Genomic DNA, 24,258 nt, shown 5'->3' on the forward strand with positions numbered 1-24,258 from the left:
CAACTGTTTGTCTCCCGTGTTGGTTGAGGCTGACGACTCTACACCAGGTACAACGGCAGTGGAGTCACGAACCGGTGTAACGGCCCAAACAACTATGGAAAAGAGTGGGGTCAGTGCTCTGCAAACTCTGGTTTCAAAAAGTTCGGATATAATTTCACAGACTTTCGTTAGAAGACATATCGCCCCCTTCGATGGAAATATCCCACAGATTTATAAAGCCAGTGTTCATCCTGATGTGACAAATGTTGTACGCACACCCATTCAGAATCAAAATAAACTGTTAACTTCGACTTCGACCAGGATAGAGAACGCTAGGCATCCGATTACTAGCAACAGTAATGTGAAAGGTATAGACTTGAAAACCCCTCCTAGCAAGATACCTACCGTTATTGGGGGTCAGGTAGAAAGACCTAGATCATTTGGTAAATCAGGTTTAGAAATAGGTTCAGAGAGTATTGTTGGACATGAGGATGTTGATGACAAAAATGAGAATGTTGTATTTGAAGGTATAGTTAGACGTAGAACAAGGCGCTTTTATGTGGGTGGCATTGGCGTCAAATCTACTGCTGAAGGCCTCGGTAAATTCTTGAAAGAATACGATATAGATCCGTTATCCATAAAGTTTATCCACAGTAGACGTAATTGTCTATCGGCCAAGCTGACTGTATATAATTCAGACTGCGACACTGTTGAAAATGATGTAACATGGCCAAAAGGTGTTTATGTAAGAAGGTGGTATGGGAATCAATCTTGGCGAGACAGGTTTAGCAATCGCGATCAGGAGGCAAATGAAGGTGCAGGATGCGATATTCTGTGACTAGGGTGACAGTTAATTGTTCATAAATTTGCCATTATGTTCTGTCGTAAGTTAATGTGTTTTGTCATCTTTGTCATTTTAGTCCTGCTTTCACGATGCATAAGTATTAATATGCCTATATTGCAAGTTAATATGAATCTTAATATACTGACCTGGAATGTTAGAGGAATTATGTCCTCTGCTCTTAGCTTTAGTGCAATGCTGGATAAATATAATGTTGACGTAGCTTGCGTAACTGAACATAAACTATTACAGCACATACTTCCATTTTGCGATACTATTCGTTCTGATTATAAATGCACTGCTAAGGCAGAGGATATTTCCTCTAATTGTATGTTAATAAAATGTGGTAAAGGAGGAGTTGCAATCTTCTGCAAAACTTCTCTCATGAGATATGCTAACTTTATAGATGAAGTTAATAGTGACAGAGTTGTTGGCATAGAATTCAAATTTCCTGATATGCAAAATGTATATATTTTTTGTGTATATATGCCGACCCTATTATATGGCATAGATTGTTACAAAGCGCAAATTGAGTTGATTCAAAATCTCTATGATCAGTACTCACAGCTGGGGGACGTGTATTTTACTGGTGATTTCAATGCAGTAGCTGAACCAGCCACTTTCAGAGATTACAAAGATAGAGTATTTCATGAGTTCTTGCGATATAATAATCTAGTGAGTGCTGGACATTTAATAATATGCACTGGTTCCCGCTATACGTTCACCCCAGCAAGAACGATGATTGATCATTTTGTACTGTCGGATCAATGCATAGGTAGATTACGAAGTGTGCACATTGTTTCAGATCACGAAGAGCACGCGATATCTGACCACCTCCCTATCCTTACTTCCCTTCGTACAGTGACCTGTGGGAGAGACTTCAGACAGTCTATGAAGAGAAACAACATAGCCTGGAATAAATTAAACGCTGATATCTTGAAAAACTATCAATCTGAGCTGGACCTTCGCCTGAAAACTTTAGATATAGATACTATTTCGGACAATGTTGATAGCTTTTACCAGCACATTGTTAATGCAATACAGCAGTCAAGCGACATCGCGCTTCCAAAGTCTAAATTCAATTATCATGCCAAACCATACTGGTCAAATGAACTCAAAGAAGCACATAAACTTCAAAGACATGCTAGGTATACTTGGATAAATGAGGGAAGACCGAGGGGTAGTCAATTTAATTCTTACAGAGAATATAAAGATAAGAAGAGAGACTTTAGAAACGTTCAAAAACTGGCTGTGGAAAAATATATGGGGGAGGTGTATGAAGAAATTGAAAAAGCACATGAATGCGATGTAAGACACTTTTGGAAAATGATCAACATTAAGAGAGGGAACAATACAAATTTTTGTCAGGAACTATCAACTGATGGAGTTTGTGTCCGTGATGATGATTCCATCGCAAATGGCTTTGCTAGATACTATGAGGACATTCACACGCCGAATTTAAACCATAGTTTTGACGGAAACTTTTATGAATTTATAGAGAGAGAATTAAATCGGGGTCTACAGGACGAAGTAAGCCATATCGAGGCCTTACAGACCAGTATCAGTTTAAATGAAGTAAGAGAAATCATTAAAGGTCTAAAGAAATCAAAAGCATCGGGCCATGATCAAATTTGCAATGAACATTTGATCTATGGCAGCGACTACCTCATCGAGTGTATGACAATTTTATTTACTCGGATGATTGATCAATCTTACATACCTGTAGATTGCAAAAAAGGGTTAGTAATACCACTGTACAAAGGTAACAGAAAATCAAAGAACTCCCTCGAAAGTTACAGGCCTGTTACTTTACTGCCTGTTATCTACAAAACCTTTGAGAAAATTATTCATGAACGTTTGGTAACTTGGCTCAAAGATACTAATTCTAGTATACCCAGTTCACAACAACATGGTTACCAAAAAGGTTTAGGCTGCACAACAGCGAGTTTTGTGCTGTTGCAATCAGTACAATATAATGTAAACATGGGTTCACGGGTTTTTGCTGCTTTTCTTGATACAAAAAAGGCATTTGATACCGTGTGGCACGAAGGACTGCTTTTTAAATTATTCACGTTGGGAATTACGGGTAAATCCCTTTTGATATTTTTTAACATGTATACAAATTTACAGAGTAAAGTTCTTGTAAATGGGCAATTTTCAGATTGGTTCTCAATTGGCCAAGGAGTGAGACAAGGGGGTGTTTTGTCAACCTTGATGTACACAATATTTATAAATGACTTGCTGCTACAGTTAGAAAATAGTGGATTTGGAGCAAAGATTGGATCCTTAGCTGTGGGAAATCCAACCCTAGCTGATGATATTTCACTTTTGGCTATATATCCTAGCAATCTACAAAAGCTGTTAGATATAGCATACGACTACAGTAATAAGTGGCGATTCGAGCTTAGTGTTACAAAGTCATACATTATCATTTTCGGACCCCAATACAAGAATTTTATCAATATGAAATGGTATCTTGGCCCGTCATGTTTGCCGGTCACCGATTCGGCAACACACCTGGGTCACCGGATTAACTCAAAGCTGACGTCGCATGACGCAATACTCGATGCATGCAAGAAAGGGAAAAAATCTTTTCACGGTCTGTTTGGTATTGGCATTAAACCGAATGGTTTAAATCCTTTGGTTGCTGCAAATGTAATTAAAAAGGTAATTTTCCCTTCAATGTTTTATGGAAGTGAATTATGGTGTAACATTTCAAAAAGTGACCTCGCTTTATTGGATAAAACTCTGAGGTATTTTGCCAAACATTTACAAGGTTTTCCAATACATACAAGATCAGACATTGCCCTGGGAATGCTAGGATGGACATCAGCGCAGTCCGAAATTGATAGAAGAAAATTGATGTTTTTACACAGATTGTGTTTGATGCCTAACAATGTACATACTAAACGTGTGTTTAACGTTGCGTTATTTCACTTCATTCTGAGCGGATGCATGTCAAGCTGCGGGTTAATTTCAAATTTATATTATACCTCAAAGAAGTTTGACTTGCTCGGGTATCTAACTGATTATTTACATTATTCTGAAATTCCAGATAAACATAATTGGAAAGAAATTGTAAGGTCAAAAATTGTTGGTCTTGAAAATAGCCTCTGGAGAGTTCGTATGTCTAATCAAGCAGATTTTGATAGATTCTCTTCGATACACGAATACTTACGACCTGCCTCAGTGTGGCAGTGGGCTAAAACTTGACAACACACTAAGGTATTTACATATGTAGCTAAACTATGGGCTGCTGTTCCACAAACACAGCTTGATATGTGTATTAGATGTGGGAATGTTTATACAGACTTGATACTTCATTGTTGTGTTAGTTGTCCTTATATGTCGAACTTTCGAAATTCTTTCTGGGATTTCCTTACTGATAAATTTCCCCTGAGCCTGCACATTACGTTATTTAATGCAGAAGATGAGCTGCAACTACAATATCTTTTAGGTAAAAGGTTACCATCAGGAGTAATCGACAAAGAAAACTCCAAGCTATTCGTCCTGTATGCAGCATACTTTGTCATGCAGTGTGCAGCTATCTTCTGTAAATAAGGTACTGAAACTTGCAACTTATGAGTTGACGAACACTTTGTTGATTGATATTGTGTAAGAATTTGTATTCCAATATAGAATATTTTTTTTTTTTTTTTTTTTTTTTTTTTTTTATATTTATTGATTGTATTCAGATGATTTATTCTTATATCATGTAATCTTCCATGGAAGGAAATAAAGATGATGATGATGATGATGATGATGATGTGGCAATTCATTTTTCAAATAAGGCCTGCTATGGATATTTTATATGTTATTCAATACATGTAGTATTTACTATAATATGTTAAAGCAGCATGAAAAAAGAGGCTGAAAGCTGAAGCAATTATCAGATGAACTAATAAGGTGTTCAATTTAAAACAAATTATAAGGTAAAGAAGGTAAACTGTATTTATACATATTTCTACAATGATATACAGCAATTCTGGTAATAAATACTATTTGAAATTTTCAGTATATACATACATATATATATATATATATATATATATATATATATATATATATATATATATATATATGTATATAGTTGCTCTGTTAATACACAAAGACTCATGTTAGTATCCCATCCACGATGTAGGGGTACTATAGTCTGAATATACCTCCCTGTCTGTTTGTAACCCCCTACCAATTTAAAAGACAAAAAGTACAAATGAGATAAAAGATGCACAGAACTTAGTTCATTTATTGATTTATAATTTCAAACCTGATTATGCCCAGGTTATTGTCTGAGAGTTTCATTCCAAATGGAAGTTTTCAGTGTAAAAGACGACCTATTCTCCAGTGATGTCTAGTTTCTGGACAAGTCTATTTTCAGCAAAGGGGTGTATGCACAACTATATAAGTACAGTGCGACCCTGCTACAATGTGCCCTGTGATAACACAAATTCGGATATAACGTGGTCGTGGCATGGCTCCCAAATTTGTATATATTCATTCGCACATGAAAAAGTATTTTTTGCTCAAAGTACGTGAAATAGTGTATAAAAAATGTATTACCATTTTAAGGAAGAGATCACATATGAATTTGAATATAATATGATCAAGGCATGGTTCCAGAAATTTGAAACACATGTACGTGTATTTTTCTCGCACCCGGAAAAATATATTTTTCTTACAGTACAAGAAATAGTGTTTAAAATATTTATTATCATTTTGGGGAAGAATATGCATATGAATTCAAATATAATATGATCGTGGTGTGGGTTCTGAAATTTAACAATTTCACCAGGTCCTTGAAGTGTTATGCCAAAATAAACATTATCGGAAATGTTACTTATTACTGATCCATGAGTAATTTAGCTAGTAAGTTGTCTTTGTGATTGTTTTCAATTAATTCTGTGCACAATCATTACTCAAGCACTAGCCGACATGTGTTTCTTCTTTAACTGCATACACATCCAAGCAGCAGACAATGCGGTGGTTGATAAAAGATTCTCACAATTTAATAAACATGACAAAATAAAAACCACCAACATCTTTGCTGGGCTTTGCAGTGTTATTAGACTCAGTTAGTTGACCAGTAAATAATGTCCACTTTATTAGCTGCTCAACTGATAGGGTATGAAATTGTGCATGCGTTGGCTGAAATTTGTTTATAAAAGTTACTCATGACCATTGCAGGCCTACTGCACTTAGTTCTCAGGTTTTACATGTTTATGATGTTTGCTTATCAACTCATTATTAATTTCCTACTTTTTTTATAAAAACATTTTACCAGTATGGAGAAGCAGTTTCACTGATGCCAAGTCATTTTCTACATTTTGTGCAATGATTAGTATAGTAGTTTTCACACGTTTCTTTCGATATTCACAAAATCTGAAGTAAACATTATATGCACGCTAAAAGCATGTGTTGATTGTTAATTATTCTTGCTGTAGTCGCTCAAACAAATAGGCATACCAGCGTTAATTATTGGAAATTTACAATGAATAAATGTACATGGAAACGCATATGAGAAAATGTTAGCAGTATGAAATTTGTACAGACACCGTTCATAGACCCTGGAACGTAATGAACCGTACCTGTGCTTCATCTTTCTTAACCTAATTTTGCTGTTAATTTTTCCCAATGAATTCAGACACATATTGATCTGTGACAAAATTATTGAATAGTTTAAAAATGTATTCAATTTTTGCAATGGAATTACATGCATTATGGATTAACTGCAACCCTCAATGGTACGATATCAGACGGCAAGTAAACGGTGTTAATACTCTGTTCATGCTATATATTAAACCCTGAATTCAGACACAATGATCTGAGACAAAATTATTGAATATTTAAAATCTGTGCAGTTTTTCAATGGAATTACATGTATTATGGATGAACTGCATGCCACAATGGCATGATAAAAAATGGTGTTGATACCCTATTCATGATATACATTAGACATGAATACACATATGTGTCAATGAGTTGTTCTCTGAAAAAAGGAAAATACTGTCAAAACTCTGCATTAACGTGACCCCTCTATTAATGTGATCCAATTTTTTGGACCCCAATTATTGCATCATAGCGGGGTTCCACTGTATGTATGTAGAAGGAAATTACTATGTCGTCTCCTTCTGATATTTACAATGTCAAATAAAGCAAAGAAAAAGAATGACAATTACAAATTTGCCTTTCACATGGATTTAATAAGTGGTGTAATTTGTATGTACATGTGATCAAAGGATACAACTCTAAACTCTCAACATTACAGCAATTTATGGAATTATCCAGTTACTGAATTGGATGAACTATGTCACAATGTTGTCTAAGGAAATCAACTTGATCATAGTGTATGCAACATGGCGCCGTGTTAGTATGGAAACTCCATTTAGCATGAAAGATACACAGAATGCCAGTGTTAGGGCCACTTGGGTTACATTTAGGCTAGAAATTATAAAAATCATTGAAAGAATGGACTAAGTTCTGTGCAGTTTTTATCACATTAAAGATTACCGTTACTGAAATCGGTAGGGGAGTATAAACAAACGGGGAGGTACACTATAGGTCCGAAATCAGCCAGCATTCTTATAATTATTAATATGGTCTCTTATACCAGTCATTACACTGGAAAATACTGCAATAAAAGTTTTGTATAGTTCATTTCCAAATTTAAATTTGAGTTCTCGGTAAAAAAAAAATAAAAAAAAATATAGAACAACAAATCCATCAAAATCATACCTTCAATGTTTGAAAACGTTCGATAAATGGTGATTGTCACTTCGAAAATAAGTGACCATCGTCAAAATACCGGTATCGTCATTCTGTATTAAAGAAGAACTCTATACTTCATTACAAATGGAGTCTAACTGGAAATGCATATAGCATTCATACTTACCTGGACGTTTTTGTTTGACAAAATAACCCGTTAAAGCCGAATTTGTCTCAACCTCTGCCTAGTTGTTTCCATATTGTTTACGGTATTTTCATTCGGAATACTGTTCCTAATGGGCGAAAGAAAACTAGACTGGTCTGAATAGAAGAAAGAAAGAACTAGAACCCAACCAAGGTACGGTTGATAACATTTATCCGGTCTTTGGTTTACACCCTGTGCCAATTGTAACAGAAGTTCCCTGTACCTCGACATAAAAGAAAAGTACAAGATATAGTAAATGATTCTTACATGTCTTTTTATGTATCACAACACAAACTTATAAAACCTATTTTAATGGAACATTTGGTTTCATTAAAATTGTAAAAGAACGAATAATTCTAGAGACAATTGTACTGCAAAGCCAGTACATATACCTGGTAGACTAGCAAGTTGTTCTCCACCTTTTGTTTTGTTTAAAAAAAAAAAGGTGGAGAACAACTTGCTGGTCTAATATACCTGGCTCACCGTGCTAGAGCCATAAATCTCCCATGAACGCATTTATCTGCAGCTTAAAAGTAGCACATAACTGAATGTACAGTGCAAAACATAATTATGTTGAGATGCACATGCCTTTTCTCACAGGAATCATCACCAACATTTTAGAAGATAATGCAATAATTAACAACTAACTATCCAACAATGACACCAATTTACTAATTAACCAATCAGAAGGTAAAGAAAATAGCAAAACAGTTTAATGATTGTCTTTAAACTGAATACGATGTTATTTCTTTTAAGGTCAGTACACGAGTTCGTCAGTTTTTATTTATTTATTTATTTTGCTTTAAGCAACAATTATCACGAGCAATTGGGAATGAGATTGTACATTCGGTTGAACTAAGTTGGTAAGAGTCGTTTCCGATTATCTTTGTACATTGTACTTTGTTAAAGCTGGGATTAGAATATCCCAGGTTAAAGCATACGAAAAAACATCTTAACGGACAACAAAATAGGTTATCTTACATTATTGCACACTCCTGACCCTAGAATTTCGATATTATTATTGTTATTATTATTATTATTATTATTATTATTATTATGATATACTCATTTATACGGTAATGGAAAACAAATCTTGTTCAAAGTAGAGAATGCGTAGAACACTAGCCGTTTTAGAGCTAGAGGGAAACTTTAAGGAGTAATCCATAAAACAAAACAGCAATCACACTTGTCTGCCGGCGCATTCTGTTTGCAACTGAACGCGATTTATAAGGTAGTATATACCATATTTACTTTAACCATATATATTCAACGAATCGCAGGGCCAGATAAGATCAAGTGGTTTTTTTTTTTTTTTTTTTTTTTGGGGGGGGGGGGGAGGGTATCCAAAATTTTAAAAGAGCTCTGACCTTTCTCGAAAGGATACCAATGTAAAAGTTTCTGTTTATTTATTCAAACTGTGCATAATACCCACTAAACGTTCACAGGAATAAAATAGTTTTCAAATTTCAAGTGACAAGTGAAGTTTTGTTTATGTGTGTACGGTTATTTTCCTTTTCGTTCTGCCGTCACCGCACCCCCCAGCTCACTGACCTGTCCCCAAGCAGGGACACAGCAGGTTTGCGCTGGACGAAACGGCGCAGCCCTCCCCCTCCCCTCCCCCGAAAATTCTACGAAATGAGCCTCCCACCCCCAGCGCCAAAATTCCCCGGCTTGGCGCCCTGGTATCGCCTGTATCGCCCACTCTTTACACGGTTCTGTTCCCATGTGTCTATGTCATTTATAGATGGCGTCCATTACAGTTATTAACATTTTTGAATTTGATGCACGTTTTGACTAGACTGCCGTAATCTGTATTGTTTATGCGGACATTTGCTGTTACCGGTCTTTAAAAAAAAAAAAATGCTCAAGGCGTTTTTCAGTCCGGGCCATAACGTATCTGACAACTGATATTTTGTATTAGCCTAAGCAAGGTCACTCTTCATAAACATCGTCTGCTGAGAGTAGGGGCACCTGCCACACTGTACATTACAATATAATTTATAAGTAATTTCGAATCACAATTGTTACCTAAATTCCACATATAACCAGCTAGATACAATGTTAAAGTCTTTGCCGGTAACTGTGAGTGATATAATGAGGGCGTATCATCGAATATCCGAATCCATCCACCAGACTCATGTTTTCACCTCCGCCTTTTTCGATACACAGATGGGCTGTGGAAGAAAATTCTTCTTCAAAGCAGAAAATATGCAGAAAACTGGCTCCTTTAAAGCTAGAGGAGCATTGAATGCTGTAAGAACTGATTTGCAATGTTGTAAATTGAATGTCATCAGAAAACTAACAACTAAAGTTATGTCATTTATAACGGCCGTGCACTTTCCAGCATTAGCACAGTGTGCAAGATCGGGAAAGACTATTCGCACGGCCGTAATATATTTAATTTACGTAAAGCCATTAGTAAGGTTGCCGCTTTGTGAAATATACTCATCTTTGCCACTGACTATAATTTATTCCATATTTGCAAGACATTGTTGTTAAGATTTGTAAATTCACATGTCTTCGAAATTCTGCCACTGTAGTAAGAAAATTGTAATAAGATGGGTACAAATACACACAGACACATGCACACACACATACACACAGCAAGGTTGTCAACATAGTCTCTTAAGTGTGCATGGGTCATCAGTTTTTTATGGTGCCATTCAAAATATTTGTAAAAATCATACCTTGCCATGGTAGCAAGTGATGCAGAAATAATTTAAAATACTACATAACATAAATTAAACGTGACATCCATTTAAAAATCAAGGTCATGTTACATACATTATTACAGCATATTTGCTGCAATAAATATCTGTGTAATGGTAGTTGCAGTCTGAATTATCTCCCTTTGCTATTTACATAAGATTGAGTTTACAACAATACATCACAACAATTTAAAAAAATGTTTTCATTTTATTTTCAGCAATAAATTTATAGATTATTAAATATATAAAGACTGCTCTCTGTATAATTTTTGTTGTAAAATGTTTCGAATTTAAATATTTAAGGACTGTCTTATGGTATAGGAAATATGACCTTGACAATGAAAATTCACAGACTAGCCTCAGATTGTTTGCTTAACAAATCATAATTATTATAATCCAAATGGTGAGACAAACACTGGTCACAGTACAGATACTATTAGCAATGGCAGCTGAGCAGACAGTCTCTAATATTTATTACACAGCCACCACACAAAAGATGCACAATGGAACAATTTCCTGTTTTGTAGTGGAATAAATTGGCTCCCAAGCCAGTAAAGTATTGATGGGTGTATGTGATGTTAGCTGAGTTGTCATCATTTGGAATATTTTGGACTCTTCCCTGATGTATTGACTGGTCACCATTTGAATAGTCTTTTCTACTGTGGGAGCATGCTAGCTCTGTAAATAGTCTTTCAAAAAGTTGGTAAATTGTGCCAATGCGAATAGACAGTTCAATTAGATAAACATTATGCTTTGCAGACATTAGCTATAGTATTTGCCTACCCTCACCCTCTGAAACAGTTTGTAAAGGAGTCTTAAATACTCAATATATTTGGATTGGTGTATCAAATTTATTCAGACAACAGATGTATTTCATCATCTTTGATAAGCTCTTAATATTTCCAAAAATTTCCATAACTTTGGGAGTTACATCCCTTTGTATGATAACGTGCATGTAAGAGTACCAGCTTTTTATTTTGTTCAGTTTTTTTAGAAATGTTAAAGCTACCCCATGCAAATATTGGATGTAAGCTGACACATACTTTTTTATACTGAAAATTGACTGTTCTAAGAACCAGAAAAGTATAATGAGAAGTCTTTCTGGTTGTTTATATTGACAGCTTCCAGCTGGTTTGAAATGCAAAGAACAGTGTTAGGGTCCATCTGGCAACAATCAGGTTACAAATTATAATATAAATTGATGAATGAAATAGCAAAGTTTTGTACGTTTTTTATATCCTAGATACTTTTCATTTTTAAGATTGGTATTAGTTTACAAACTGTTGAGGTGGAGGTAGGTAAATTCCGTATTTGCTGTACATCTTTGGACAAGATAAAATAAATGATTTTTCCCCCTGTCCTGTAACTTACGGTTAAACTTATGGTCATAAATCGGCTTGTCTTAAATTTGCTACCCCTACCCCTGTATGTTATAATGAAGTAGGTAAATAGAATGCTTATTTGATAACACGCTGAAACTAACCTTGTACTATTTTTATTTTTTGTGCTCCATAAGCGATTTATTTTCCAAATACTTGTATATGTATCCACTATCCACAATTTCATAGTCCTATAATGAGGCTCATGCATTCATGGTGTTTATCACTTGAGTTTAATGAAAACAGTGACATATTGTTAATTGGCATGAAGATGTATAAACCATTTAGTGTTTGGCTCTCGTCAAGGGTTTAAACTTGTTATCAAACTGACAATTGAATCCACAAAATGATAAAGAGGAGAGAGAGAGAGAGAGAGAGAGAGAAAATGGTTGATTCATGGCACCAGCAGTTCATGTATGACAAAGTGCAAAATATCAATCCAGATAGTATATTATATCTACATTAATAATAAAACCATATTTTGCAAAATAAATTTGTTATTAAGTGCATTCACTATAAGTGCAATGACTATAATTTTGCTAGCACAGGTTACAAAAGTTTTGAAAGACAATGTTGTCTATGCTATTGTACCCTGCAGACATTAATGCCTGTTTGTATCAATTATGATAGCAAGTTGGCAATTATATGTTTCAAATGATATTTCTTGACTTAAAGCAGCATGAAAGCTGTACATAGATTGGTAAAACAAACAGTGATTGCTTCCTGTCATTGCTACTATTGATCTCAATTTAATAGATTTGCAGGGGAGATGGGGGAAGGCTGCATTTGGTATATAGGGCAGAAAACCAGGGCTTTAGGGAACATAATGTAAGATGCCATTGCTGAAACAATGTCTAATTTTTTAGGGTGTATAACCAAATGTGTTGAACTGGGAAATTAAGGTAAATGGTCAAAATGTGGTTTTCTACATACATTGCTTTTTGTTTATGTACAGTGAGATTACATGACATGCCATCCACCTGTTGCTGATCAGAATTTAAATTTAACTAAGACTTATGTACACTGTATTTTGCTCAAGGGTGCCAAAATAGCCAGGCATTTCAGGGGCATGAAGTCATGAGTTCCCAATATCTTTGAGTTAGCACTTGGTTGTTTGAGCTAGGCTGCTTCTTTAATGTAATAGAGGTTGTTATGTGCTGAAAGTTCTTATTTTATGAAAGTAATTTAGTTAAAATAAAGAAATTGGTATTTGTCAGGTAAAGAACTTGTTTTTTTTAGCCTGTGGAAATTATGTTATTTATTTCATTATAATAAAGTTGACATTTTTCTTCCAAGGCTTTGTTTTTACTCTAATTTCAGGTTAAGTGTCTGAAAGAAAACAGTCCAGGTGTTGAAGGAGTGGTAAGTTATTTATCAGTCTTTATCTTTAAACATGGCATAGGTTAAAGCTAGACTTTTAAGTTCTCATATGGAAGATGTAGACAATAAAGAAGAGTTTTCTTAATAACCTCAGAGCCATTGTGATAAAATTTACACTTATCAGGTGCTATCTTTTTACTTATACTTTCAGTGTAATATCCTTGGTTAGTTGGTGTTTCCTCAAGGCTACAACCTTGTACCTTTGTTTAACAGGAAAATTCACAAAGGTACATGTGAACCTAGGCCATACCTGTCAACTCTCACATCTGTACCAGTGCTCAAAGAATTTATTTTTTAGACACATGCCCCTGGCTGGTGACTTAAATGAACTACAAGCCCTGACTGAAATTCCACAAACCCAGATTCCAGTTTCTGCAGGCTAAAAATTTCCCCTTTTTAATATTGTCACACAACTTTGCAATAGCTGCAATTCAAATATAAATTCAGTAGGGTTAAAAGGGGTTTAAAATTAATACAAGTCTCATTAGTCTTCATCACTACACTCACTAGGGACTGCATGGATGGGCCTGCTGTTCAAACTTCTCTGCTGGAGATCTCTGAGTGAATTCTGGTCAGAATAAAGTTGACATATGTCAGTGTGTTGTTTGCAGTATGTACAATTAACTAATAGCCCTGCTTCCCCCTTTTCGTTTTTTTTGTTGGGCTTTGCTGATAGCTAATTGCTTCCTTAATCAGTTTCAAAAATGAATTACACTTGAAATGATCATGCTTTGCATTCTGTATATGCAGTAAGAACCGTCATCAAAGAAACATTGCTGCTATTCATGAACTTGATATAAATATAATACATATGGCTTAAACGTTCTCATTCAAGGCAACGATATGTAATAACTCTTGTTGTTCTTGTACATGTATCTAGGATCTCGTTGATTACCTTTAATGGGTTGTTCAACTTCCTGATCCTACTTGTGCAAGTTAGGACAATAGGCTCACCCACTTCAGCTGTTAAACAATTCTCACTAGCTAATGTCAGTCAGTTAAGCAGTATGTGAAATGGTGGTTTATATCTGACCTCTTTGCCTTTAATTGCTGCGATTTAAACTGCACAAGGGATATTTTTATTTTACATTTGCTCCAATCATGACTGTGTCGCATTTACCATTTATACATGCTACATGTAATGGGAATATACTGAAAGTGGTGTTGTTTCTTTGTGTGTTTTTTTCTTCTGTTTTTGTGAAGATTACTGAAAATAGTGTTTACTCGAAACACGATCATATCAGGGGGTTTGGGATTACAAAATTGTATTTTTAGCATTACATGCCATGCTTCAATTTTAAATCTGAATTTCACTTAGGACTGCGGTAATCTGATTCATATTCAAGCTTGTTATGGCGGTATGTCAACATCTTCAAAATAGATTTACACATTTCATCAGTGGGATCAAGGTTTCCTCAGGAATATTAAACAAAAATTTTGATAAACTTGATGGGCATCTCACTTGGAATACAGGACAGGCCCGATTTAAAATCAGAGGGGCCCTATCGATTTTTTGAGCACTGGCTACATAAATAGATATATTGTATACAATCCACAGATGCCACATTTTATTTTTTCAATTACAATGTTGAGTTTAAACATTATGCACAAAAATTTCAGAAATTTGTAACCTTGTGACAATACTAGCTGTGGTAAAAAAAATATACCACAACAATAAAATTGTCACCAATTAATTTCATTCCAATGACAGATCACTGGAATGCTGTTTATTTTTCTGTAAAAGCAAACTAGCATCTCCATTCTTACCAAAGAAACTTAGACTAGTAAACACCTGGCATTCCTGTACCATATATATATATATATATATATATATATATATATATATATATATATATATATATATATATATATATATATATATATATATGTATGTATGTATGTATATATATGTATTCTTTAATTACCATGATTAAATTAAAAGAAGGAATGAAAAAAGATACACCACACTATATGTTCCCAAAAGAACTAATTCAGAATAAATATTTTTTTTAGTAAACAATTTTACATGCTTTATGAGTTGAACATAAGAAATAAGGTGGGATATAAAACGTGGAAACAACAGTTGACACATGTACGGTAACATGTGACTGCAGATTTGAACTGTTAAAATGAAAATCATAGGCATCATAAGTTACAACAAAATAGGGCATGGTTTGTTTGCCAATCAGTTGCTGGTGCTTATATACATGTACACACACACTGTAGAACCTAATTTCATTGAAGTATGTTGGAGGGACAGTCTGTTTCACAAGATAAATGCAGTGACAAGGATTAACTGTTAATTAGTCAGACTGGCTTTATTGCTTGTGTACTTTTAGCTATTGTGCAGTTTAGCCACAGCTGACCATAATATCAAAAGGGGACATGTCCTGGGGGAAAATAATGCATGTCACAGGGAAAATGGCATGTCCTATGAGCCCCCCTCCCTTTCATCTTTAAACATGATTAATCAACATCCTTAAAATTTAACAGTTGACCATTACATGTTTGCCCCCCCCCCTTGAATAGTGTCTGTGGAGCCCCTGGCACCTCCTTTATGAATTTCACGCATATTGGACACAGAAGACCAATGTTATGAGAGACCACCTGTTTTGAGAGACCAGGATTGCCATGCACTGATTTTTTAATACTGTATATAATGTTGTGACCTGTTATGAGACACCACCTGTTTTGAGAGACCATTATGTTTTGGCAGAAGGAGTGGTCTTTCAGGACAGGTTCAGCAGCACAAATGTTCATATTTGTGATGATGTAAGTAAACAAGTAATAAATAGAAGATCAAATAATAGTGAGGGCACTCTGAAAGTGCAAAGGGCCCTTAAACTTGACCCAGTTGCCCCATATGGCCCTATTCCAGGAATGCCAGAGAAATCACAGGTTAGTTCAAATTTTTCTATTTAATCACATTTAGCTCTTCAGTCATAGACCAGAAGAGCTTATGGGATGGCCTGTTGTCGGATGCCCTGATGTCTATCAATTTGTCAACTTAAGTTTGTTATCGCCACTTCTCCTAGTATTATACATGTTTAGCATCTAAATCCTAAACTCATCAAGATCCCCATCACTGTGATACTGGCATGTTTTATTAGATTACACAGGTTGGTTAACTTTGAGTAATCCAACAATGATCAATTAGCATCTTTAATCCTGTCCAAATTACTTTGGATTATACATAGTATAGACTCTAATCCATCTGGACAACAAGGCATAATGTACCTTGCAGAGAGGTTCAAAGTAATGTTTTTTGTTTTATGCTGATTGTGCTCATTAGTAACCCAACCATGATTAGTTAACGTCTTTAATCCTTTCCGAATTACTTCTGCTCACGAATTTTAATCCACTTCAGCAAACTTCAAATAATGAAGCCAGCTGACCATGCTGACAAGATCAAAAGGTGAAATTTGCAACTACATTGTCTTGTTCTGCTTAGCCATTTCAGTCAAGCAATCACAAGTAGCAATACTATAATATACTATACTGGAACCAAAGTATGAAAAAAAATTAAATTTTTAACTGATAAGTTTGTGTATGCTGGAGAGTTCACTGAGTGATGTCAGTCGGAATGGGGGACATCCCTAAACTTGGGAGGAAAAAACCTCCCATGGCGGAGGTTCACAGCGCTGTTTGATAGAAAGTAATGATGTTACAACCTTTATTTTGCACAAACAAATGTGATGACTTTGTTATGCTCTTGATGATAATTTTATGCATGTTAATTGTAGGCTACATTGTTGCCTAACTTCATTAAAACATATATGTACAGGTTGAAATTGGTTTCATTATTACTATTTTGACATTTGTGCATTACTAAAGACTGGGTCACAGAAAATCTTCCTATCTCTAATTTCATGTGAAATCTCCTGATTTGACCTTTTGGGCAGTCACATGTCATGTATGCAGTTGATGTCCTATGTTACAGTAACATCACATGTGAAATTATATGAATTACCCTTGAGTTATTTTGGAATAATGGTAGTCTGTCAGCTCACATATATACACTGCATGTTCATTTTAGTGAATTGGGATAACTCAAAACCCCACATATAACATGGAAGCAAGTGTGTGTGCTCCAGCCAAGTCACACCAAAGACTTACAAAAATGGTACTAACAGATGCCTTGCTTGGCGCTCAGCATTAAGAGGTTAGTGTTAGGACTGGTCAGCCTTGTGTCAGGATAATGTAACTGGGTGGGACATCATGCTACATGTCTGTGGCATGATGCCCCAGTGCTAGACATCACTATAAACTGGCATACTGCAGAGATCGTAGCGATATGACTGGAAACTTGTTAAAGCTATGTTAAAAATCCAAATGACACACACACACTCTTTCAAGTTAAGGTACCATATATACTTGCTTATAAGTCAGGTAAAACTGCAAACAGCAAAGGTCCAGATCTGTCATAGCATAATGCAGCTGCAGACCAGTGTATATTGTTTGTTTTACTGATTTCTCCTTACAAACTGCACAGACACAGATATTCTGGTGCATTATGCCATGGCAGATCTGGGTCTGTGCAGTTTGCAGTTGAACTCAACTTATAAGCGAGTATATCCAGTAATTTACACAGAAGAGTGAACATCTTTTTTACATAAAAGTTATTTATTGACTTACTCCAAACATGATAACAGAATGAGTAGTCAGCCATTTATCCCCACCCCACCCTGAACTTCTCACTGTCTTTTAAGAAGTAACTTGTACCCATATTTGTGTTGTGGTCAATTTGGTTTTTTTTTTAGCCCCATTATGCAGAAGCTATTGTAGAAAGGTGTATTATGATCTTTACACAGTGCTTAAAGAAATTTTATTTTTAACACAAGCCCAGGGCTGGTAATCTTAAAAGAATCATATGCCCAGACTCAAATTCTACAAGCTCTAGGCAGTTCCAAAAGGAGCCTATTTTTACTATTATTTGTCATTGCAATTGCTGCATTTTAAATATTAAAAGAAATAAACAGAAGCACAGGTTTTCCTTTGTCTCCTTTGATTCTTTTATTACTTTTAAAATCTCAAAAAGCAAATTGCATTTGGCCTAAACTCTCCAGGTTAAAACAATAAGGTATTCAGATAACAGCTTGTTGTGTACATTAGCCCTAATATGATATGCAGTCTTGCATCATTGCATCGGTCACAGTGACAGTTTCATACCTCAGTAGCTGGATCTAGCTTGTTTCTGTATTGTGTGGATAGAACATGTAAAAAATACCATTTTTCTGTTTTTGTTGATTTTTTTCTCTCCTCAATTAAAAAAAAAATGTTATTTTTCAATGCAGTAGATTTAAACTATAAAAAAGTATGGTGCGGTAGATGGCCTAAAAAAACAGTATTTTGTTCCTCTGCTGGTAGAGTCACATGTATGTTAAAAACAAGTGAGTACTAATTATAGGTAACCCATCCATTATGTTGCCCATTCATAGGTCGCATGCTTTGCTTTTTACACAAAGTTTACAGCTTGTGACAGATGTACAGTAAGTAGACAATCTTTATGAGGGTAAGGGGCCTACATGGGGATAAATATTACTAATTTACTCACCTTGCAATAACTTTAAAATAAAAATTCTGCATTTTGTCAGTATGGTCAAACTTTTTTTCAGGCAAATTTGATTTGCTTCCCACAAGCATGGTGTGCTCTGAATCACTTAAAATACAGATGGGGCTCGATTTTTTCCTATAGAAATATATGAAATTTAACGATTCTCATGACTGCAAAGTCTGCAAGGCTTACATTTATCCCATAAAATAACATGATTTATCTGTATTTACTGATAAGAAAGTCTGGTGTTATTCTTTGGAGTACATGGAGACATCTTGAACATTAGACATTTAGCTATATTTATTTCTAAAAGTAATTTATTTTCAAAATTTGAAATGGCTGAATTAAATATCTTATCAGCAATGTTTTGTGATGATTAGAGTTAGAGCATTACATTATCTTTTTTAGATCACCCACAGTAGTGGCAACCATGGACAGGCCCTGGCATGGGCGGCACAGCTGTGTGGCCTGAAATGTTGTGTAGTGGTACCAAACAATGCCTCTAATGTGAAGAAGTCTGCAATAAAGGCATATGGGGCAGATCTGGTGATGTGTGAACCAACACCTGCTGACAGGTGTGTATATAGTGTGAAATTTCATATTCAAGCTGTGACAATAAAAGTAAAATTAATTTAGATTTAATGCTAGTGTTATTGTTACCTTTCAGTGATTAAATGGCTAATAACAAAAATACAATGTGTAACTTAACCACGTGTCCTTTGAATTTAACCTCATTTTTTTTTTTTTTTTTGTGTAGTTTATTGTATAAAGAACAGATAGAAAAGTTTACATGTGTGTGTGTGTATATATATATATATATATATATATAGTAAATGAAGACTATTGTTATAACCAATAATTAATTTTCTTTTTATACACATACATATTTGTGTCCATAGAGGTGCACAATACATTGTGCAGCAGCATAATTTAAATAATCAACTGACCAAGTTTTTGACATTCAAGGAACTATTTACATTGTTCAGGTATGCAAAAATCTGTAATGTCTCACCATATTGTCATCCTCAGCAAGAGTAGATTTTAAAATTTGGTCCTAATAACTGTTGATATATACAAGACCATTGAGAAATACAGAAAGTGGGAATGGTAATTTGAAAGATTTTATCTGAAAAACCATGCATATAGATTATTTTGGTATTAAATACATCATTTTTATATATATTATCTTCACATACCTGTAATAATTTCCATAACCCTGTGATGGAGGGACTTATCATTGACATCATCAGCAGAACAATAAAAAAAAATACATTTAGTAGCATATGTAACCCCAGTAAATTGATCCATTTGACAATTATATCATATCTGTATATGTTAACCCTTTACCTCATGCAAGCGTCTTTGGACGCCTCTACTCTATTCGCATGGAAGCGCCTGTTGACGCCTCTACAAGATTCGCATGGAAGTGCCTTTTGACGCCTGCTGTAAACATCAGCCATTTTGAGCTGGTTTTCGTAGCGCCACCTTCGGGGGAAATCCCCCCATTAGATACTACATTCATTTCTGTGAATGACAATTACGTCAGATCACGTGGTCGCTATTTATGCATTGGTCGATATCTGCTATTTAAAGTAACTGGGTCGTAATCTCCACTCTCCAAAATGGCGGTCGCAGATTTCATTCAGTACATACAAAGTTTTCACGATTAGAATCACAACCATGAAAGATTCAATATCGTAGGTAAAGGCTCTGATATTGATATAGGCAGCAATTAGTTTTTATAAATTATCAAATTCAGATGACTTAGTGATGTAGACGCACACTAAAACCTTGTAAATTTTGAGTATGGGAAATGGCAGCTACAGTTGGTCACGCAGCCTCACTGGCATGACGGTGAATGAGTTCTCTCTCGATTTTAAAGCACATAAAAAATTCTTCCGTGAAAAATAATTACACAGCTATAACAATTGGACTTTACTCTTAAATTTTTCCACATGTAATAGATGTCTACCAAAAATGTAAAATGGTTAAAACTGCTGTTAAATGTAACATACACTACATTGCTTAACAGTTCCCAGGCAGGCCTATGCGTATGCTGTCGACTAGGTAACAGGTGTTCTATTTATAGCGTGCTGCACTTTGTCACTATGCTCTGTGAGGTAAAGGGTTAAGCAACAAAGGTGAAATAATGATTTTTATTTGCGAGATACTGTCATATAGTTGACCTGGATATAATTCAGTCTTAGTTATTTTGCACCTAACACCATGTCATGCATGAATGGCAGTTGTCTTCAAGATATCGGTTGATTTTTTCCCTCTCATTTGCAAAATCACCTGCTTCTCTTCCAGCCTTCACGAATTCATCAGATGATTTTTTTTTCTTCTCCAAATCTTCTGGCCATTGTGCGGTCATCAATGTCCATGCACAAAGCACTATATTATGTCACTTTAAAACTTGTTTCATTGTTTCAATTTATTTTCAAAATTCTTGTGAATGCCAGTGAAAAGGAAACAAAGTTACCTTCCATATCTTGGCACGCTTATAAGAATCCAAAGTCGGCTTCCGAGGTCAGCTTGCTTTGCAATAAAATAACCTTTGTATTGATATCCTTTAATAAAAAAATGTCTTCAAAGCATCCAAAGTCAGCTTCCGAGGTTGGCTTGCTATGTAATAAAAAAAACCTTTGTCTTTGATGTTCTGTCAGTAAGTTAGCTAATGAGTTTACTGCTTGCTGCCAGTTGTGTTTATTCAACACCCAGGTTTCTATGTGCTTGGCATCTGTAGTTACAATTAATACAAATGGGCAGTGATATCTGCGGGTAAATAGTATGCACAGTAATAACCCATGCGAGCGAAAAGATTGTCACTTGCACTCAGGTGAATGTGTTTTCAAAGAATGAGTTTTGTTTGCAAGATACTGTCCTATAGTTGACCTGGATATAATTCTGTTTTGGTTATTTTGCACCTAACACTATGTCATGCATGAATGGCAGTTCTTCAAGATATCAGTTGATTATTTCCCTCTTGTTTATGATTTTGTTGGATCCAGTTTTCAGTCAGATAAGCAAACACAATTTGTTTCTCAATGATCATGTCAATGAAAAACATATGGTGTGTTATCAGACATAAGCGATACTCACTACAGAATGGAAGCCTACGCTACATACCGGTGTACGGAGTTTGTGGCTATATTTTATTCTTTAGTGCCCATGATGAATAAATAGCCATAGCAATATTTTGGTTTCGGTTTTGGTTATTGTCAACTGTATTATGTGTTGCAGTGTTTTGGTCATTGTTACAATCATTGTTTGAAATAAATGTCAGTTTCATGATTGAAATAAACTGTCACTTTATTTCATGTTGATCTGTTGTACATCCTATTTAAGTGCACTTTGCATTGTTATCCACTTCTTGCTTTTGCAGGGAGATAAATGTTATCAGATAACATTTGTTTTCTTGAGAGATTCACACAGCATGGTTGTTGTATGAAGGAAATCCACAATCTAAACTAGTTTTTTCCTTTCTCTTCAAGGGAGAACACATGTAATCGTGTGGCAAAGGAAAGAAATTTATCTATTGTGCCGCCTTATGATCACTATGATGTAATCGCTGGTCAGGTGAGTATAACTATAGTGCATGTCAGTGTGGTCATGTAGGTGTCTTATTAGTGTTAAATAAAATATTATTTGTTCTAAAATTTTATACTAATACAGTTTTACTAATTTAAAAGTCTGTTCATTACTAATTGTTAAGTGATCATCTCAAGAAAACATAAAGGGCAACTAAAATGAATAATCACCATTTAAAAGTATATGTACTAAAATTCTTAACAGTGACATGTCTTACAGCTGAAATAGCCAATATTAGCCAAGTCAACATGACCTGTATCATTTGTACTGAAGTATTGTTGTACAACTTAAAGCCTTTGCAAGACTAACTATTATTACGACTCTTATGTTCTTAAACTCAGTAGCAGAAAAGAGTGAAAAAAGCATTTTGTAAAATTATAAAGAACCTACAGTACTGGTAATTGAATCCTAAATAATCCTTAAAGTTCTATCACAAGTCTAAATGTATGAAGTTCCATAAATTTCCATATTGAATGTGTTGATGTGTCTGTAGTCTTGAACTTGGTAATATGGCAATGGCCTGGAATGTGGTGATGTGTTAACAATCTTTGATGTATCACAATAATATAATCCCAAATTTTCCTTGTCTGAATTCACTATAGTTCAAAATTAATGTTTTAGTCCAGAATATTATTTGTAATTCCAGTGAATACTAATCTGAATAAATAAATCCATATCTGTCAACTCTATGCCAGGAGAAGAAAACCTACCAATTTTTTGGGTCATTCCACACCTACCTTCTGATTTCATAATATCTCCCAATTTTTGTAGAGAACTCCTGATTATTACATTATGTCTGTCGATTTTCATTTCTCTTAAAAAAAATCCTATATAAATAGGTGTATTTTATGCAATCCACATAAGCCATGTTCTATCAACCATGAATATGGATGTGCTGAAATATTTATTATCACATTTCAAAGAATGTTTTTCTTCAGTAAATAGAACATTAAGTTTAAGCATTATTCAAGTCAATTTATGAATGTTTTTTTACAACAATACTAAAATCAGAACCCCCCCAGCAATAAAGTTGTCAACAATTAGTTTCAATCCCAAGAATGATCACAGTGAATGCTGTAGCATCTCCATTCACACCAAAGAAACGTACATGATTGAAAACCTGGCATTACTGTACCTTATATACAAACATTAATTACAATCATTAAATTAAAAGAAGGAATGAAGATACATAACACACAGCTTATGTGCCTTCAAAAAACTAAGAACAAATATTTTATTTAGCAAACAGTGTTAAATGCCTTTCCAGTTGAGAATAAGCAAATAAGGTGGGATATAAAACATGGAGAAAATATTTGCCACGTGTACAGTAGCTTGAGACTGCATATTTAGGCACTGCTGATTACAACAAAATAGGGCAGCATTTATTTGCCAATATTAGGAGCCCAGAGTGGTCTAAAGTGCTCACCGTTCTGGATCACTGCCATCTCACCTCTGTCTGCGTGAGTTCAAGTCTCAGGCTCAGATAACATAGGTACGTGAGAAAACTTGCCAGTAGCTTTTTGTGGGTTGGTGTTTCTTCCTGGAGTTTTCTAGGGTTCTTCCAGTTATACTGGCTGCCATGTATAGCCTATATTGTGCTGAAATATGGTGTTAAATCCTACAACAACAACAACATTTGCCTATCAGTTGGACCCAGAAGATCAGTCCGTATTTAGTGAAAATGAGGCTTCAGAATATTTAGGTCCTAATCTCACTTTTTAAAAAGATTCTCCACTACTTGGCTTTTGAAATGTTGACAGGTATGTAAATTCACTGAAATTAAATACTGAACACAACAGTTAGACTGATTCGCCTTTGGAAGTTATTTCAAGAATGAATAATCCTACTGTAAACAAGATTATATACCCCTCTACTTGACCTAGGTCACATTTACGACTTTCTGGAAATTATCTGTCGAC

The 24,258-nt window shown here is 34.9% G+C and overlaps 2 protein-coding genes across 2 annotated transcripts in view; one reads left to right on the plus strand and one right to left on the minus strand.

The window, feature by feature from the left end:
* LOC149775054 (coiled-coil domain-containing protein 157-like) overlaps window positions 1-7,833 on the minus strand; it is a 45,878-nt gene extending 38,045 nt beyond the window's left edge. Inside the window, exon 1 of the mRNA XM_089943334.1 lies at window positions 7,710-7,833. The gene's annotated coding sequence lies outside the window, so the exon portion shown is untranslated. The remainder of the gene's footprint in view (window positions 1-7,709) is intronic.
* A 1,828-nt stretch (window positions 7,834-9,661) lies between these two features.
* Window positions 9,662-24,258, plus strand: part of LOC149775055 (lysine-specific demethylase 2B-like) — a 123,589-nt gene continuing 108,992 nt past the window's right edge. Inside the window, exons 1-4 of the mRNA XM_089944332.1 lie at window positions 9,662-9,980; window positions 13,135-13,176; window positions 19,157-19,323; window positions 22,243-22,327. Of these exons, the coding sequence (XP_089800458.1) occupies window positions 9,786-9,980; window positions 13,135-13,176; window positions 19,157-19,323; window positions 22,243-22,327 (489 nt within the window). The 5' untranslated portion in view covers window positions 9,662-9,785. The remainder of the gene's footprint in view (window positions 9,981-13,134; window positions 13,177-19,156; window positions 19,324-22,242; window positions 22,328-24,258) is intronic.

This window comes from Sinohyriopsis cumingii, chromosome 19, assembly GCF_028554795.1.
Source record: "Sinohyriopsis cumingii isolate HCF-2022 chromosome 19, ASM2855479v2, whole genome shotgun sequence".
NCBI classification, from domain to species: Eukaryota; Metazoa; Mollusca; class Bivalvia; order Unionida; family Unionidae; genus Sinohyriopsis; species Sinohyriopsis cumingii.